This window comes from Letharia lupina (genome assembly GCF_014066315.1).
Source record: "Letharia lupina isolate WasteWater1 chromosome Unknown contig_21, whole genome shotgun sequence".
NCBI lineage: Eukaryota > Fungi > Ascomycota > Lecanoromycetes > Lecanorales > Parmeliaceae > Letharia > Letharia lupina.
Window position 1 is genome coordinate 725,170 of NW_023502990.1, and position 16,857 is coordinate 742,026.

A 16,857-nucleotide genomic window follows, 5' to 3' on the forward strand; every position below is an offset into this window, starting at 1 on the left:
TAGACCTAGTCTTCAACTCCTCCAGTCCAACACAACACTTCCACACGATTACATAGATCGTTCTCATTCACTAACACAAAGTATGTCTTTCCCGCTAGAGTGGGCTCTCTTGGCTGTATCGATATCCTTATCACAGCAATCGTGTCTTGAACCCATGTTATTGTCCAACACATGCCATCTTCCAAGGCTACTACGAGTATCAGACAGGAGAGAAGGATAATCGTCACTCATTAGAAAGGAGTTCTTGGAGGGAGGCTCAAATATTCACTGGGGAGTGTACAGTAGGATCTCTACTCGCTTGTTTCAGCCCTACTGGAAAGTCGCGTGTACAACCAAAATCTAAAGCCATCAGAGGCTATAGCTGTTATTGAAATTACATACCGCAATCCTGCAGATGCATCTATTTCAAGATTTACGTTGCAGAAAACGCACCCTGCACCGCTTGAAGTACAAGCGATGGAAAAAAAAGAGTAGAAGTCTTGCACTTAATTCCATCAGACCTGCTCCCGACACCCTGTAACACGACCAATTATGCCTCCACCTTCCTCCCCGGACGGCCTCTCGCTACCCGCCGAGGGGACCATAGCAAGAAGCAGGTCCCGATACAAAGGTCCACGTCCGCATAAGACTCTCGTCAAACCGTCAGACTCTCCGAGCCTCAGTGCAAAACAGCTTCAGCGACTGCGCAGTACTACATTTTCTCCGCGCGAACCAAGGCTCCAGAGCGATGGGGAAGATGGAAGAGGGCTTATGATACGGCCACCGCTTCATGAATCCACGCAGAGGCACCGAGTATCTGCAAATGATGCCCAAACATCTGAAGCATCTGTGGCCCAGAAACATGAGAAACTGGGGAAGGCAAAGGATGGTACAACGTTACAGGATGAGGTCATTTCTCAATCACAGGCTCTGCAATGCTACCAGCAAAATCGTCCGCGCAGAAGATACGATATAGAAGCAGAGCCTCACAAAGAAGCAGGTCAAGACATAACGCAGAGTCAAAAGGTAGCAACATTCCCTGAGCAATATTCTCGCGCTCTGGGGCCGGGCTTCCGTTCCCACCAAAAAGTCGAAGCGATTGCGATCATTAAATCACCTACATTGCCCGGGAGGGGCCTTACGCAGCGTATCGCTGGACACTCGAATGGAAAACGCCTACGCAAAAGTAGGGAGGAGCTCAAGAGGACGATCTCAGCGCCCATTGCCATTGAACGGCCTCAAATTAGCGTTAGACCTGCTTTTGATGCTCCTGTGTCGGCTGTCAATGCTGGAGAGCGCAGGGTCAAGGTCAAATATGACCAGAATCTGATGTTGCTTCCTGTAACGCCATCAACGACATCATTGGATATAATTGGCTCCGCTGCCGATCAGTTGGCAGAGTCTATTGATCCGAATAGCACAATTCTCCTTGAGTCGTTCAAACAATTAGGACTTGAGCGCCCCCTTAGGAGGTATGAGCATGTCCGTGATGTGCTGAATTCCTGGGACAACGATACGCAAAATACATTGATAATTAAGCCAACTCCTACAGGCGGCAGGGATGATCTGCTGGATCTCCATTCCAGCTCGAGCTCCCAGCCTATGGACACATCGGTATATATCCATTATTCACAGAAACCTGGCCATTGGGACAAACGATGGGTCACGCTACGCTCAGACGGACAGATGCTAGTAGCCAAGAGAGAAGGTGGTGAAACAGCTAACATCTGTCACATATCTGATTTTGATATCTATATTCCGACCGCACGGCAGTCGGCCAAGAGGATCAGACCACCAAGAAAGATATGCTTCGCCGTCAAGAGCCAGCAGAAGTCGAGCATGTTCTTAAGTACAGCCAATTTTGTTCATTTCTTTTCAACGAGCGATAAGTCGTTGGCTGCATCTTGGTACACAGCCGTCCTAGATTGGAGAAGTTGGTACTTGGTCAATGTGATGGGCGAGGGAAAAGAAGGTGCACAGGGCCCTAAGAAAGTATCCACGAAAGCAGACATCCATAAGCTTTCAAATAGTGAATTCTCGAAAACGGAGGGCCAGCGCAGACCGCCAGAGCCGTCATCTCAAGGCATGAGTTCGATCAACGCCTTTACATTGGCCAATGATAGCACAGAGCATGTCGTTCCTTTCAGAAATGCCAACCCTAGGCGCAGTGTAGCTGGAGACTCTGTCGACGATACGCCGTTCCGCAGTCGAAGCGAAAACCAGACCCCGAACTCCAAGAAAGTCACTAAAGACGCTAATATAGGTGCCCCAAATGAACATGGTCCTTCGTTCGTGCAGGCTGTACAGCAAGAAGAGCCTCAGCCCTTCGCGGCGACAGGTTTGCTCGGTAGAACATATACCCAGCGCCAGAATGCCCAACGAGAGCGCGAGAAGACACAAAATGCTGAGCCAGATCAAGCCGTGGCGACGCCGAATACCAATCTCGTTAACAGCATGAATCGAACGCTCTCACAACGTCCAAAACCCAAGCCTTTGATCGACTTGACTCCTCAGTACCAGGAGCCACCGCAGCATGCAAAGAAAGGCAGAGGTGTCGTACTTAAGCAAATACCTGCTGGAGGCCTGGTTGAAGTGGCTAATACACCAAAGGCTGCTATTCCGATCCCACCTTCTACCACATGGCGTAGACCTACAAGCAGGGGTGGAGATGGGCCCAGCATTGGTCGGTCGAAAACCGTGCGTCGAGATCACAGCAGCAGTGCGCCCTTAGAGCGGAAGCAGACTTCGGTGTCACCAGAAAAGGGAGATATGGCTTTCACTGGTGGACTCCTTGCCAGCAGGAGTAGTGGTCAAGGTGGTGCAAGGACGGGAAGGGGAGTCATGACTGGGATTAGGCAGGCGAAAGAACCCATGCTGGATGTAGGAGAGGAACGTCAGTATGCGCCTGGCAGTCTGCTAGAGCGCGTCGAAAGGCAAGATGGAGGCTCCTTCCCAACGATCGAAATGGAGAAGAAAAGAGAGATCATTGCAGCTATGGGCAAAGGTACCTAGATAAGGAACTGAAATCCGAAAAGTCTCCTCTGTGACTTGATCTTTGAAGCTTTGAACGCAACTTAAGAAGTACTCTGCCACCAACAATAGCGTTGATTTGATCATTGCCCAGACACAACCTGACCAGCGAGGACGTCGTGGGAATCCCATCCAAGCACCAGTAGTGACGTGCGCAAAAATTTGAAGTGTTCGAAATCATTCGAATTGCCTTTTCAGATATTATGCATCTTTATATGCTCTCACTTTTATATACCCTCTGTAGCCATTCGGCTATGCAGCCACTTCGTCTAAGTTTCCCCATGCAATATATACAAAGAGAACTCCGATCGCTTAATGCTGCAACGTGCAATATGAATTTGTCTCCCAAATATGTTCAAACCAAGCAGAGGTACGCCTGCTCTCACACTTCTGCTTTCTCCACGTCTCTCTCAGGATCTTGCAATTTGGCTGCTCTTTCGGAGTCATCCCCTCGTATATCCGATCTTGCAGCCTCCACGCCTTCAGGTTCCATTGTCGGTTCGGTTTTCTTTTCAGAGTCACCTGAGTCGCTCTCCTCGTCCTTGATACTCTCATCTTCCGGCTGCCTTTGCTTCATCTTAGCCATCACTTCAGCAGCTTCTCTCGCGTATTTACACTTTTTTCGGATGACGGGTCCGTACTTGTAAAATAAGAATGGGAACGGCACACAGGCCAAGGCTAAGAAAGCTGGAATCGTACTCGCCCAGTGGATACCGAGATTGTCGTACATGTATGTCGTGAAGAGAGGGAATATCGCCCCAAACATGCTTCGTAATACAGAATTAGCAGCCAGCACACTGGCCGCGTAAATCGTGTATGCATCGATGAGGTAGTTCATAATCGAAAGAAAGACGAGGACCATGCCGAAGCCGAATGGTGCCGTAAAGATGATGCTAACAATCCAGTGGATGGAAGGGTAGTTTGTCCACGCAAAGATGAACAGTCCAATGGGGATACACACACTACCAATCATTGCAGGCGGTAGTCTTGCTTCCGGTGCCGCGCCTCCTTCACCTTTGGCAATACCAGCTGCTTCGGCGCGTATAAAGCGAGAATTGTCAGGAATAGTGTAAATGACGGCACCAATCATGCCGACGGCGACACCCAGGAATGCCAAGCCACCGATACCCTCACTCCAGTGGCGATTTTGCTGGTACACAATAGGGAAAGCTGCGAACATCATGTAAAGGGTTCCGTAGATGATGGCCATGTAGATTGAAAGCAGGAGCACGATAGGTTCTTTGAGCAGAAGCACCCAGGGCCGAGACAAGGCTATCTTGAAAGATCGGCCGAGCGACTGTTTTCCTCTATCGTATTCAATCTTGGATCTGTAGACTTTACCAGTCTTCTTGCTCATGGCTGCTGCGCGGTTTTTGAGGAGAACAGGTGCATACGTTTCGGGGATAGTGAGGGAACCGATGATCCAGACTTGGTGATTTCGGAGTCAGCATTACTCTTTCGGGAAGGATTCGGAATCGCGAGACATGTCTTAGGAGCAGAGAATAGACATGTCTGATGACTCATAAGACAGCATGATCGGGAAGAATTGCCTTGGAAATTACAACTTACGGGCCCCGGTAAAGATTGCCATGAGGCCTTCAACCCAGCGCCAGCCCTCTGTTTCACCCAGAAATCCACCGACAATAGGTCCCAAGGTGGGACCCATGAACGGTGCGGCAGCGAAAACCGACATGGCCAGCCCACGCTGGGATGCAGGGAACATGTCCGCGATGACACCGCCGGCATTCGTCAGGGGAGAGGAGCCAAAAGCGCCGGCGAAGAATCGGAGGATGATAAGAGTCTGGATATTTTGAGCGCCAGCAGCTCCTGCGTTGAAGGCCGTAAGGACACCGTACGTGGTGAAGAAGAGGATTTGCCGGCCATAGAGCTCGGAAAGAGGAGCCCAAAGCAAGGGCCCAATGGCGAACTGCGAGTCAATTAGACTTATTTTCTTTTCTGTGCTTATATCGCCCAGTACTCACACCCAAAACGAAGAGTGACACTCCTAATACGACAACTTCATCGCTGGTGTGGAAGCCCGATATGATCTGATTCACGCCACCAGTATATGCAGAGGAAACAAAGGCTACGGCCAACGTTGCAAAAGCGACCAACAGAGTAATCGCCCACTTTTTCCACATGGCAAAGCCCATGGGATCTCGAGGATCGTTGGGTATGAACTCGACCCGGTAGGGATCTTCTTCTGTGCCCGATCCATTGTACTCGTGGTTGAGGACGGCAGGAGTGAGGAGTGCGTGAGATGAGACGAGCTGCCAATGGCTTGCTCTTTTTATTTTGGATTGCGAAGCCGCATCGACATCTGTCAAGGTACTGGACGAGGTATCGCTAGCCATGGCGAGTGGCGGGGCTGGTATGCGGAGCTGGAAGAATTGGAAGAAGAAGAAAAGAGAAAAAACATATTGCAGAGGTGTTCATATAGAAAGAGAATATTATTAATAACAAAGCTACCCATTCATAAGACACTTCCCTCCTACCTACCTACGACGATAGAATCAATGCTAATCCGGAACCAAACTTCGCCATGTAAAATAATGAAAGCAGAATGTCACCAACGGGATTGATGAATGATGCTTAATGACGATCTTTCATGCTTTGCATAATTTTGTGTTCTCGGCTCGGACTTAAGGATCTTATGAATTCTGAACAATGGAACGTGAAGCTGGTGAAGTAAAGAAAAAAGTAAAATACTTTTAAACTTTTTAGATCTGTATCCGTGCCGAGCAGCCGATTAGTTGCCGATTTGTTTGCCACGAGGATTTGAGGCTCTCACTCTCAGACTGCATTCAAGTTGTCAACGGTCCGACAGCCAACGGAAGCACTGCAGGTCATCATAATGTTAATCAATCATTACCTTCTCACCCACCACAAAGCAGCAGTAACTGAAAGTGATTCTCAAAGGTCTCGGAAAGGGATAAATTGAAGCTATGCTATGCTATTCTACCTGTCCAAACCCAAACTCGATCATCTAAGCCTTGTAATTCCATCCGACTACACCACCGAAGAAATCTGTACTCCTGCCACCAACCCCCCTCCCCCACCCCTCCGTAAATACTTTGCACTTGTAAAGTGCCCTGTATTTGTTGAATGCATGTGTCTAACGATTGCCCACCACGCAAACACCACGCTCTTTGTAATGCCAATATAGCCAACGTCCAAAGCCACCGACGAGATCGTCTTAGTGGAATAGTATCAAGATGAGCCGTGCATTTGCTGAATGTTTCGTGACGAGGAAATCGAAGAAAGAAATGGAGGAAAGAAGCTCGAAATGCGCGCGAACCACCATTCTAAATCGCCCACTCTTTTGGTCCTCCAACCAACACCGCTTTCTGCTGCCGTATCCCGCTATGCTTGACCAAACGTGGAGATCTATCGTCATGCTTATCCTGAATAGGTCGCGTCCGCATGTAAATCCCCCCCTTCCCCCGCTTTTTTTTTTGAGAAATGAACCGGTCCCACTCACACAAATACAAGGTTCCCTCCTCGGCCCATCACGGTTGCGTAATTAGATTGCTCCAGAAGTTGGCTCTTAGCGCGTGAAGAGTATAGGTTTTGCACGCTTAAACAGGTGATTTGTTCGAGTTGGCGCCGTTCCTCCGGGAGTCGTCGTTCATCGACAATCCTCCGAGACCGGACGAGAGGAACGCAAAAGGATCAGAGCCCCCGTCTATACCGCCGTATGTGGCAGTACCGCTGTAAGCTGATGATCCGTTTTGAGCACCGGTAGAAGGAGAAGGGCCAGTGCCAGCAGATGTAAAAGCGGCTTCAGCAGCCCTACTGTCGAACGGCCCACCGGACTGCCCTTGGCCGTATCCAGCGCCCATAGGAGGATAGGCACCAGTCGGAGCACCGAGGCCGGAGGGTAGAGCGTATTGACTAGGTGGCCCGCCGTACTGCTGGCCGCCAAAGCCGCCGGAGCCGAAGCCGCCCGAGGCACCAGCGAAGGGACCTGGTCCCGGGGTACCAGCCATCGAAGGCGGACCCATGCCATATCCCGATGGTGGCTCAAGCGGAGATGGGAATGCTGAATCTGCTACAACTGCCGCCCCAGCACGGCTAGCACCGCAGCGGAGGCAACTGACATTCTTGGCAAAATTGTGATATCCACAGCCTTCAGAACCACATTTCCAATCGCCAGCTCGAAATGGAACCATGCCACCCCCTCCACCACGTCCGTGGCCCATGCCATGTCCACCGTGATGTCCCATGTGTTGTTGAGGGGGCATCATGTGAGGAGGACCATAGCCATAGTTTGAGTAACCCATTGGATCGCCGCCAGGTCCTGCAGCGGGGTAGGAGCAGCGGAAGCATGCTGTACGACGCTGAAAGTTCGAAAAGCCGCATGAAGGGCAAGTCCAGTCTCCAGGTCGAGGTCGATTCTTGCTTGGAGGGAACGGCGTCAGGATTTCGGCGGCACGATCAAGTACACGGCTTGATGAAGGCGAGACCTCAATTGCTTTCTCATTGAGAGCACGCCCATTCATGCATAGACTCTCTGCAGCCTGAGATGTTGTCAGTTGATAGGCGTTCGGAGATGCAAGGTACGGTGGGTACGAGTGCTTGAATCGGAGACATGGGGGTGAAGTAGTGCACATAGAATAATATTTGCAAGAAATAGAAACAACTAACCTCCTCGTGCGAAGAGAAAACAGCGAACCCCGATCCAGTAGGCTTGTGCTGGTCTGGCGTACGTAAAGTCCAGAAGGCAATCGGACGACCGCCGAACTGGGTAAACCAGCTCTCAAGCTCGGACTGAGTAGTGTCGTGGGGCAGTCCGCTCATGTGTAGTACCTTACTTCGCTCCGAGAGAAATGCACGAACGTCGGCCCTTGCGTCCATCGGCCGGCTCAGTACGTCGGGATGCTCGTGAGGTGGCTGAGACTTTCTGATGAGCCCACGCAATACCCTAGCTAGAGTCACCGCTTCTTCCATGGCGCGACGAGGAGAAGCTGGCGCAAGAGCTTGCAGATGGAATGGGAGGTTGTGCTTGATCGGGGCGGAAGATTGTACAGGCTCGACCTCCAACGCTGCACAGATGTTCGCCAGAGAGCTTGGGCCAAATGGCAGAGACTCGGGGTGGTGTTGCTGCCAGCGTTGATACTCGGTACGTAGATCAAAGGTGCGAGAGTGTTGGAGGTAGGCAGGAAGCACAACAGCCTTGTCTCGCGCCTCGCGGGGAAGCTGCACGCGAAGATCCCATGAGTCGAGGGTAACGAAAGCGAATTCGAGGCTCTTGGAGGTCAGATGCTCGGAAGCAAATGCGTCAAAGCGGTTGATGGCATCTCGGAAGGTGCCTGCTGTCCGTACATGCTCCCAGGTGAGAGTGGTCAGGCTCGCTTGTGGAAGATCAGCAAAGAGGCAACAGATAGTATAAGCTTGGTGGGGGTCGCGAGTGACACTCACTGCAAAGCGGAGTAATGGGAGTGTTGACAGGCTTGACAAGGACACTCTCTCGATGAATCTATAACGTGGCATATGAGCTAGCTGAATTATGTAATCCCAAATATCACCATAACCTACCTCCTCACAATTTTTGGCGTCTAGCAAAAGCCAACCAATCTCGATGACCTCGGCGGAGTCTTTGGTCACGTAGACGCCGTGTTCGTCGCAAGTAGTACCAACATGAATAACCAAGTAGCGGTCAATATCAGGCTTTGCCCCCTGAGTGCTTGACATGCCGATAGCCCAGGCTTATAATGCCTTTGACGTGTAGTGCGATATTATTTACTCAGACAGCAGGGTAAGCCTTGGCCGTTTGGAGGTATCGCTTGATGGATAGGAGCGGCGGAGGTGTTTGGAAGGCAAAAATTGGATGGGCGGGAATTGAAGTCTCCTGGACTGCTGTAAACGCGAGATCGTGGCTGTAGGAGAGGTGCTGAAGGAGCGACTGGGGTGAGAAGGTAGAAAGGTAGAAAGGGAGGAGGAAGGGAATATCAATGATAGGAGGTCTGAGGTTGGCAATAATTGGTCGGCTATTGATGGTGAAATTGTCACGAGAGGAAACAACGTGATCTCGCTTCGGGCCCCGTCGGGAAACGCCACTAGGCAGTTTCAGGTCCTGCTACACCTCCTGCAGAGTGCAGGTATGCACCACGCTCGTAGGTACTTTATGTACGAGGGTCATCAGAACTTATCATGCTTCTGTCGAGTATCGAGCATCAATTATCAAGGCGATGATACATGTTCTGGTCCGTTTTTCCACTCATGCTATTGCTTGCTTCTGCATTGTTTACTTGTCCACTACTATGTTCTCTTCATTTGTTGGAGTCACCATATTGGGTTGGGTATGAGAACGTGTTTGTACCAGATGGTAGATCATCATTGAAGCAAACCTGATCAGGGTGTTGATTACAAGGTTCCCTGACTGGTCACCCTGTCCAGCACGACCAGCAGAGACTACGATCTATTTCGATTTTCGAAGATGCTTGCGCTCATACGTGGGAGCTAGAATTTGAAACATGCGTGCTCCACCTTGATCTTAATACTGATCATAAAGATGCGAGAACACTCTGATCGTATTTGCAACACGTATGTGTCAGAGAATAGATAAACTTACTACATTATAAGGTCCATGATGGGCGTCTAGCGATGAGCACCTTGAGTCAAATGAACCGAAGCATCTTGTGAGGAAGCTGAAGGATACGTCTGGACCAACAAAGTTTTTCATCATTTCCTGGAATGAATCAACCAAGCTCATATTAAATAGAAAGCGCTCTTTGTCCGAGAACCAAGCATCTTTCGGGTCCTTTCAAGATAACCTTGGCTTAGGTTTCAACCACGTCTGCTCATGTACAAACAAGACGAGGAATGGGTGGGGGGGGGCTTGTCTTCATTTTGAATCGCTATTTTTGTATTTCATAAATACCTTTGTTTTATTGGCCAGTTCATGTACCAAATCGTCTAGCGGAATTGTTAGGCAAAAGGGTTCCAACTCTTTACTAAGGAGCGCTTCACATCTTCATCTTCACATCTTCAGTATCAAGTTCACAACAGAAGTACTCGTACTCGGTGTTCCAGCCAAGAAATAAGCCACGTTTTGAGGCGTCGCGGCAAACGCGTCCCCGTGTCCGGGCCCCGCATATTCCCATGAGCCCTGATCTGTGGGACGAGCATCAACGGCGTGATGAAACTCCTCGACCATATCCGCACACGATCACGTCTTAAGAGCACTGATGATACCTGGACTGACAATCAATATAAATGGCCGCCAACAGACACACTGAATCGTCTGCCAAAGCCCCACCCATCCGCTAGATTCTCGACAACTTTGCTTTCCGAGCTCTTTAGCTATGTGTGCCCGCACTCGCGAGACGACTTCTATACCTCCTGTGAGGAGTCGATGATTGATGGAGGATGTATGCTATGCGATATGAGAGACCTTTCACAATGCGCCTTGGTCAATAGGCAATTGTCAGAGGCGGCGCAAAACCTCTTGTGAGTACTTTTCAAGTGGGGGGAAGGCTTTGCACTCAGCAATGCTCGCCTTAGGCTAAGTCACCCTTCACAGGTATCATAATGTGCGGATCGATACCGTCCATTATTGCGAGCGAGAAGTAGACCTATCTGCCAAACGTAAAAGGCGACCCTCCATTGGCCGTAATGGCGCCCCTAAAGACCCTCCGCAGGAACGGCTACACCTCTTCTCTAGGTCCGTCCGAGAGAATTACTCTCTGGCTTGTCAAGTGCAATACCTCAAGATTCCCTACATGACAAGGGAGGTGTGCAAAGCAGATCTGGCACGCACTGTCTCAGTCCTGCCGAACCTCCGCTACGTTGATTTGCCTGACGGTTTCTATAACGATGACCCATCGTCGAACACTCTGAGACAGGAGCTGCAGGCTCGGTGCGGAGATATCCGGCAGATGAAGTATGCCGGCGGTGCGGAAGCGAGCTTTCAGATGTTGGCGGGGGCAAGGCAGTGGCCGAATTTAGAGGCACTTGAATTATTACATCTTGCTATACCGGCCACAATCGCTGACGTCTTTGCCTCTCTCAAGGCTCTTCGCCACATCAAGTTCACAAGTCTTCAGTCGCTCGACGACAGTATCTTCAGCTCTTTGCACATGAGCCCGTTTCCGCCGCTGGCAGTACTGGAATTCCAAGATGTCCCCAAAATCTCAGCCAAAGGACTCTTAGCTTACCTCTCTTGCCCTAAGGCCAAACAAACTCTCAGCTCCCTAACTCTGACAAATACTGGTGTATTACCCTCGGATCTCTTCCAAATCTTGGCCGCTGCTCCCTCTCTCATCACCCTTCGCGTTGCGGAGAGCGTAGCTCGTGCACTCCCACAGTCGCAATCTCCACCCTTAGCTTCTTGCTCGCTTCGCAATCTCTACTACGAGATCTCTAGTGCAGATTCATCGCCTCGCGGGCTCTCATCTCTGTCGGACAATTACTATAGTTACCTTTCCAGCTCCATTCTCAGCGGTGCTTTGCCCTCTCTGTCACACCTTTACGCCCTTTCCACTGCGCTTCCGACGATGCTCCTACCGCCTCCACAGCCCGCTTTCGCAGTGAACGGAACCAGCAAGGCATACCGGCCTGTAACTCCTGTAGTTTCTCGCCCTCTTCGTCTGTACACCAAAGCTGTCCCTGAAATGGAGTGGAATCTTACCCTCATTAGCCCTCCAACGCTAGCGGATCGTTACGCTACCGCGACCACCACAAGACCAATGAGTTTGTATCTTGATAACCAACTGAGTCCTCAGTGGAGGGACAAAGGAAGAGAGAGCGTAATGGTAGGTAATGGATTTGGAGGATTTTTGGCCGTGCCCAGTGAAGATCCTCGGTCAGGGAGTCCAAAAGCCAAGAAGGACACAAGAGATTTCGACGCATGGATGGGCTGAGACGCGCAAACAATCGAAAGCAGAATCCAGGGAAGACGCATAATGGACGTCAGAACAAATGTGTTTGCCATTAAGGGTATCTTTTTGGCAGGGGTGAGGTCTTCCGGTTACGGATTATGACTTGCTGTGCATCATGACGCTTGTGGGGGCACACTGATCATCGAAAACCGCGTGTTGAATAGTGAGATGCCCATATGCAAAGTTGGTCTGGCCTTTAGCCTATATCTTGACGGACCTATACAGTGTGTTGTACACGATTGTTCAAGGACGACTTAGGGTTTGGCTAAAAAGCGAATTCTCTATCCAGTCTAGGACCGTTGTTTTTTACACATGATATCGGCCTGCTTGAGAAAGTGCAGACAAAGCAAGCCACTCGTTGAAAACCTCTGATTTCCCCTCAGTCGATAACCCTTCTGATCATGATTCGCCCCGAAGCACTCATCACTGAGACTGATACACTTTGATACTACCGAGTCCCCAGTATGCTTCGGCGAGATTTATTCCGTTGGTTGCTACAATCGTCTCGCACGCCGACAACGATGATCCTTGATTGGTGCTAGCCGAACTTGAACAAACAGTGTTCGACATAAAGAAATTCTCTTCTCTAGCCCAGTTGCCACATAGATCATTATTCATGATGATGCTCTGGTTAGTAAAATGGTCGGTGATGGAGCAATCAGCGGAAGGAAACTCTGTAAGCGGGGTGCTCTAGGATGATGGATCAGCCATCGCTGATGTCTGTTGGGAGGGAGTCTCGTCTAAAAATTCACACTCTGATGCCGACGGTACGAAGTTTCATTGCATAGACTTATGGAAACTTATTTAACATTTGCCTTGCGCCATGATCTGATTTATTGATTACTCACACCACCACAATTGTTGTTGAGTGCTTCCCCGAAAGTATCGTCTGGCCCTTGGACGCCGCACCCTGCATTTGAATCTGTTCCGTTGTAGCAATCTCTGGTCAAGACCTTGCCCAACTCCTTGCGCTTGGCATGCACAGTGCATCCGTTGCTTGTATGTAAAGTCGTCTGATTGCCCGTGGTTGCGCTATTGACCGCTTCGAGGACATCTATCCCACCAGTCTTGGGCCATGACGAGGGATCTGCAGTCCATATAGCAGGCCTACGCACATCTTCGCACCGGTAGCCCCGCGTAGATTTCTTCTTCTGCTTACCAAGTCCCACAGCCGTTTGGTGTGTGAAGAATGTCGAATATGAACAAGCTTGAATCGAATGTCTGTTTTCTGGTGATTTGGACCGAATCACGGCCCGTACTGGCATCCTCATCAGTTGTATCAACGGTAGTATTACCGAGTTGGCAGATGCAAAGGTCAGCTTCTGCTCAACGGAGCCTTGTTGATTGACGTAGCTGAGACAATCAGTCTTTAGCACACAGAATTAGAGTCGGCTGATGCTACTCACTGAATGAAACCGTGACTCGGATCGTCTCCAGTGAAATTATTCGAAGCTGTCAAAGAAAGCTGTTCCCTCGTCTGCGAATACGTTGGCGTAGGACCTTCAGACGGAAGGAATGGATGCTCACATGTATCGAGGATTGAAAATTTCAATTTACTGTAAGATGGGTATCTGTTTGCTCTTGATCCCGGAGCGGCTCCTAATACAGTATCAAGAGTATCAAGAGTGCCAACAGCGAAGTACGAGATTGCCTACGTTGTCTTCTTCTTCTTCTTCTTCTTCTTCTTCTTCTTCTTCTTCTTCTTCTTCTTCTTCCTGGCGTAGGATGAAAGCTTAACAATGAGTTGGAGTGAATGCTTGATGAGCGAAGGGACGGGCGATGGTCTTAAATAGAGAGAGGGGAAAGCTCGCAGTTTAGGCGAATTACCAGATAACAGAGAGAGAGAGAGAGAGCACGGGAAGATCAATCTTTCTTTCGGATCTCTGAGGCTTATACACTACTAACACGAGTCGTTAGCTTTGGCCAGCACCACTCCTCAGCAATTATGTCATTTAGTCTAATAAGACAGGCGGAACTTCAAGTCTTGATAATTGGTACGTTGAATTTTTGAATTTTCAAACTTTGATCAGGTTGATATATATAAGGTACCTTATACCTTGATTTTAGTGTCCAGCCTGACGCAGTGCTCGAAACAACATTGATATTATTGAAGGTTCGAACATACCAACGAAGAAAAGGCTTTGACCCTGCAATTATTTGTTGGATGTTCTGGGGCGTGAGCATTTTTAAGGTCTATTATAAGGGCAACTTACCCTCCGACTTTCTAATACACCTGGGTACTCATTGCGCGAAGGGTGAATTCAACGTTCAGAGGCCGTGCTTTCATCACCTTGGCAAAAGAGCACGTCTAGCTGTTTCGCCGTCTCGTGTCATGCGCCCGTTACCTCAGATGATATGTCTCAGGATTGAGCTTTGGTATTGCTTAGAATTTGCAGGCTCTGCCATTGCATCCCCGAATAAGCAATCACGGTATTGAATGCCTCATCTCTTTCCTTCATTCCCTCAAAGTGCATCTTGCTTCCGTCGATACATTTAATCTCAAGTTCATCGGGCGATAATGAAGCCAGCTTTGACATCGCTGACCCTTCCACCTTTCTCATCTCCGCCAGGTCGAGGTAATCCCGTCTCCACAACTCCTTCTTCGGTAGACTTCTAACAAAGCGAATCCCTTTCGAATGTATAATCAGTCGCCCAATGACTTTATGTGACTGACATCGGAAGGATCGAATGTCAGAAGCATCCAAGACGCTGGTCGTTGAGCACGCGCTATACCAGCCTTCATCGTCATCGTCGTCACTGTTTTCGTCTTCCGAACCACTGCCCCCTACCTTAATTTTAGGCACATTTGTCATGCGTCCCGTATACTCGTTTACTGCAGCACTGGCGAGCTCCCGGAAGTGGCCTTCTTCGACCTTCTTTTCTATGATTCGCTCACGGGTGATCTGTGCTTTGCGTCTCAAGTAGATGAATGACCATTCTGCGTTCGTCGGGATATCCCAAAGCACCCATTTAAATGGGGAAACCAGATATCGGTACTTCGGGTAGTGGGACGACACCGGCCAACAGAGAAAGAAAGCTCCCCCAACAATGAACCAGACGATCTGCATACAGAATTCCATGTCGGTGAGAACTGATACCAGGAGACATGATGCAAAGAAATAGAGGGAGGCGACAGTCTTTTTAGGGTGTTTCCAATGATAAAAGCTTAGGGATCGATAAGCGCTCGCGATTGAATTGCTGTGATGGAGAGAAGATACTCACTTGGAAAAGACTTCAAGCATATTGGCCATGTCTTCAAGTTTTCCTAGTCAGTACTGCTTCTTTGGAAGGGAAAAGGAGTCACAAACAAGCCCGATGAGAACGATACTCTCGGTACAAGTCTTAAGACTCGGATTGGGATACAGATTAGGAAGAAACAGCTCTGATATGTAGACGTACCACCAAGTTGAAGCTGAACATAAGGTCCCAAGCTATCCATGACTGGATCGAGCCAATCATTACGTCCGTGCTTATCAATCAATTCGCTGAACATGTTGGCGCTGACGCTGCTATCGAAAGCTCTTCGCTGAGATTTTCGAAGAGACTCGACCGTGGTAGGATAGTAACGATTCATGACCACAATGTAGATGATGTAAGAATACTATCTCCCCACGTTAACGCATGAGTTCCAACGGAAACTGTTATGCTTACTAGGAAGCCCATTATATGTTGGGTGTACCAGAGAAATACATAAAGAGCAAACCACTCGCCAGTAGTTCGAGGGTGCTCCCATCGATAGACTGCACGAACCTTCATAGCCCATGATTGCCAAGGTGCACTGGCCATTATCAATCGTTCAACATAATGTCTTGAGCTATCAATGTCAAAGGGAAGCTCTTCAAAATCGTCAATGTATTGAGCGCTGAAGTCTTGGGTGTAGTAGATGAGATTCTATCGCGTGACGTTAGGACTCTGGTCTAAAACCCGGAACGATGCAGAATTACATATCCTAGCCATTTCAGCCAGTCGTAGCGTACGAATTCTCCACGCTCGTCCCTTTCCACAAAATACTCGTTGTGTGGAAAGTTGATATGCCTTTTTGGGACTACTCTCACCCTTCTGACATGGCGACTAGTCGTCCACGCCGCACGTAGACCCTCACGCTGCTCTTCCATTTCTCGAATCTTGTCTCGATGACCACCAATCAGGGACTCTCGCTCCTCATCAGACGTGCCCTGCTTCGATGAGCTTGTGGACTCTGCGCGCTTGAGATTGTCGTGGGCCTGAAGAAACTCCATGTCGGCTTTCTGAGAGAGGAAAGGACGCTCGGCTTTGGATAGTTGACCAGCAGTGGTCCTGGTAGCCGTGCTTTTGGCAGACTTTATAGGGTGAACAACGGCGTTGCCGATCGACTGAATTGCCCCGAGCGTTTTGTCGGCGGTCTTCCCCGGGCGAAATCGCTTTTTCTTGATTAATTGGCTGCTATTGAAAGCAGGATCGCGTTTCATATCGTCTAGAGGCCCTTCTCCCTCGTTCTCAGACCGGTCGTCCTCCGCGGCACCGTCCATTTTGAAAAGATTTCTTGTCTTTGCCCTGGTCCGCCGAGAGAGGCCGGAGAGGCGTTTCCTCTTCGACGGACCTGGCATCTTTTCTATGCTTCCATCGTCGCTTGGTGAAGTCTGCCCTTCGTCATGAGCGTTGGTAGTATCGGATGCATGAAAGCGCGTTGCATCCGAAGCGCTCGTCTCCGACCCTATCTGACCCGGCATTCGGAAGGCTCTCGGAGGAAGCTGCGGAAAAGGTTGGGATTAGTAGACCAGCAATGCTACGCGGTCATCCAGAATGCCGTGTGGACTTGTCGCGGGAGTTTCGGGGGTGAGTCTAATCCCTCGTTCCGGGGACATACCGACAAAGGAAGAACGACGGAGAAGTTGTGACCTTAACAGGCTCAACGTTGTTGGTACTGCTTTCGCTTCCATTTTACTTTGACAAAGAAGGCGAGTGTCAAATGATAATCTAAGGTAGG

General features: G+C 49.6%; 6 protein-coding genes across 6 annotated transcripts; 2 read left to right on the top strand and 4 right to left on the bottom strand.

Annotated features, from left to right (window-relative positions):
• Window positions 1–531: 531 nt before the first annotated feature.
• On the top strand, window positions 532–2,991 carry HO133_005481 (uncharacterized protein; the record flags this gene model as incomplete). The annotated part of the gene is made up of 1 exon (XM_037296391.1): window positions 532–2,991. One exon carries the CDS (start codon window positions 532–534, stop codon window positions 2,989–2,991), a length of 2,460 nt encoding a protein of 819 aa, XP_037148373.1.
• Window positions 2,992–3,391: 400 nt separating this feature from the next.
• On the bottom strand, window positions 3,392–5,363 carry HO133_005482 (uncharacterized protein; the record flags this gene model as incomplete). The annotated part of the gene is made up of 3 exons (XM_037296392.1): window positions 3,392–4,437; window positions 4,579–4,936; window positions 4,992–5,363. 3 exons carry the CDS (start codon window positions 5,361–5,363, stop codon window positions 3,392–3,394), a joined length of 1,776 nt encoding a protein of 591 aa, XP_037148374.1.
• A 1,224-nt stretch (window positions 5,364–6,587) lies between these two features.
• On the bottom strand, window positions 6,588–8,703 carry HO133_005483 (uncharacterized protein; the record flags this gene model as incomplete). Its single annotated transcript, XM_037296393.1, has 4 exons — window positions 6,588–7,529; window positions 7,657–8,363; window positions 8,431–8,488; window positions 8,548–8,703. The coding sequence occupies 4 exons, from the start codon at window positions 8,701–8,703 to the stop codon at window positions 6,588–6,590; spliced, it is 1,863 nt and encodes a 620-aa protein (XP_037148375.1).
• A 1,839-nt stretch (window positions 8,704–10,542) lies between these two features.
• On the top strand, window positions 10,543–11,873 carry HO133_005484 (uncharacterized protein; the record flags this gene model as incomplete). The annotated part of the gene is made up of 2 exons (XM_037296394.1): window positions 10,543–10,580; window positions 10,607–11,873. The coding sequence occupies 2 exons, from the start codon at window positions 10,543–10,545 to the stop codon at window positions 11,871–11,873; spliced, it is 1,305 nt and encodes a 434-aa protein (XP_037148376.1).
• An 851-nt stretch (window positions 11,874–12,724) lies between these two features.
• HO133_005485 (uncharacterized protein) lies at window positions 12,725–14,075 on the bottom strand (the record flags this gene model as incomplete). The annotated part of the gene is made up of 4 exons (XM_037296395.1): window positions 12,725–13,244; window positions 13,298–13,368; window positions 13,547–13,606; window positions 13,941–14,075. The coding sequence occupies 4 exons, from the start codon at window positions 14,073–14,075 to the stop codon at window positions 12,725–12,727; spliced, it is 786 nt and encodes a 261-aa protein (XP_037148377.1).
• A 176-nt stretch (window positions 14,076–14,251) lies between these two features.
• HO133_005486 (uncharacterized protein) lies at window positions 14,252–16,600 on the bottom strand (the record flags this gene model as incomplete). The annotated part of the gene is made up of 4 exons (XM_037296396.1): window positions 14,252–14,982; window positions 15,291–15,492; window positions 15,642–15,782; window positions 15,836–16,600. 4 exons carry the CDS (start codon window positions 16,598–16,600, stop codon window positions 14,252–14,254), a joined length of 1,839 nt encoding a protein of 612 aa, XP_037148378.1.
• Between the last annotated feature and the right edge of the window lie 257 nt (window positions 16,601–16,857).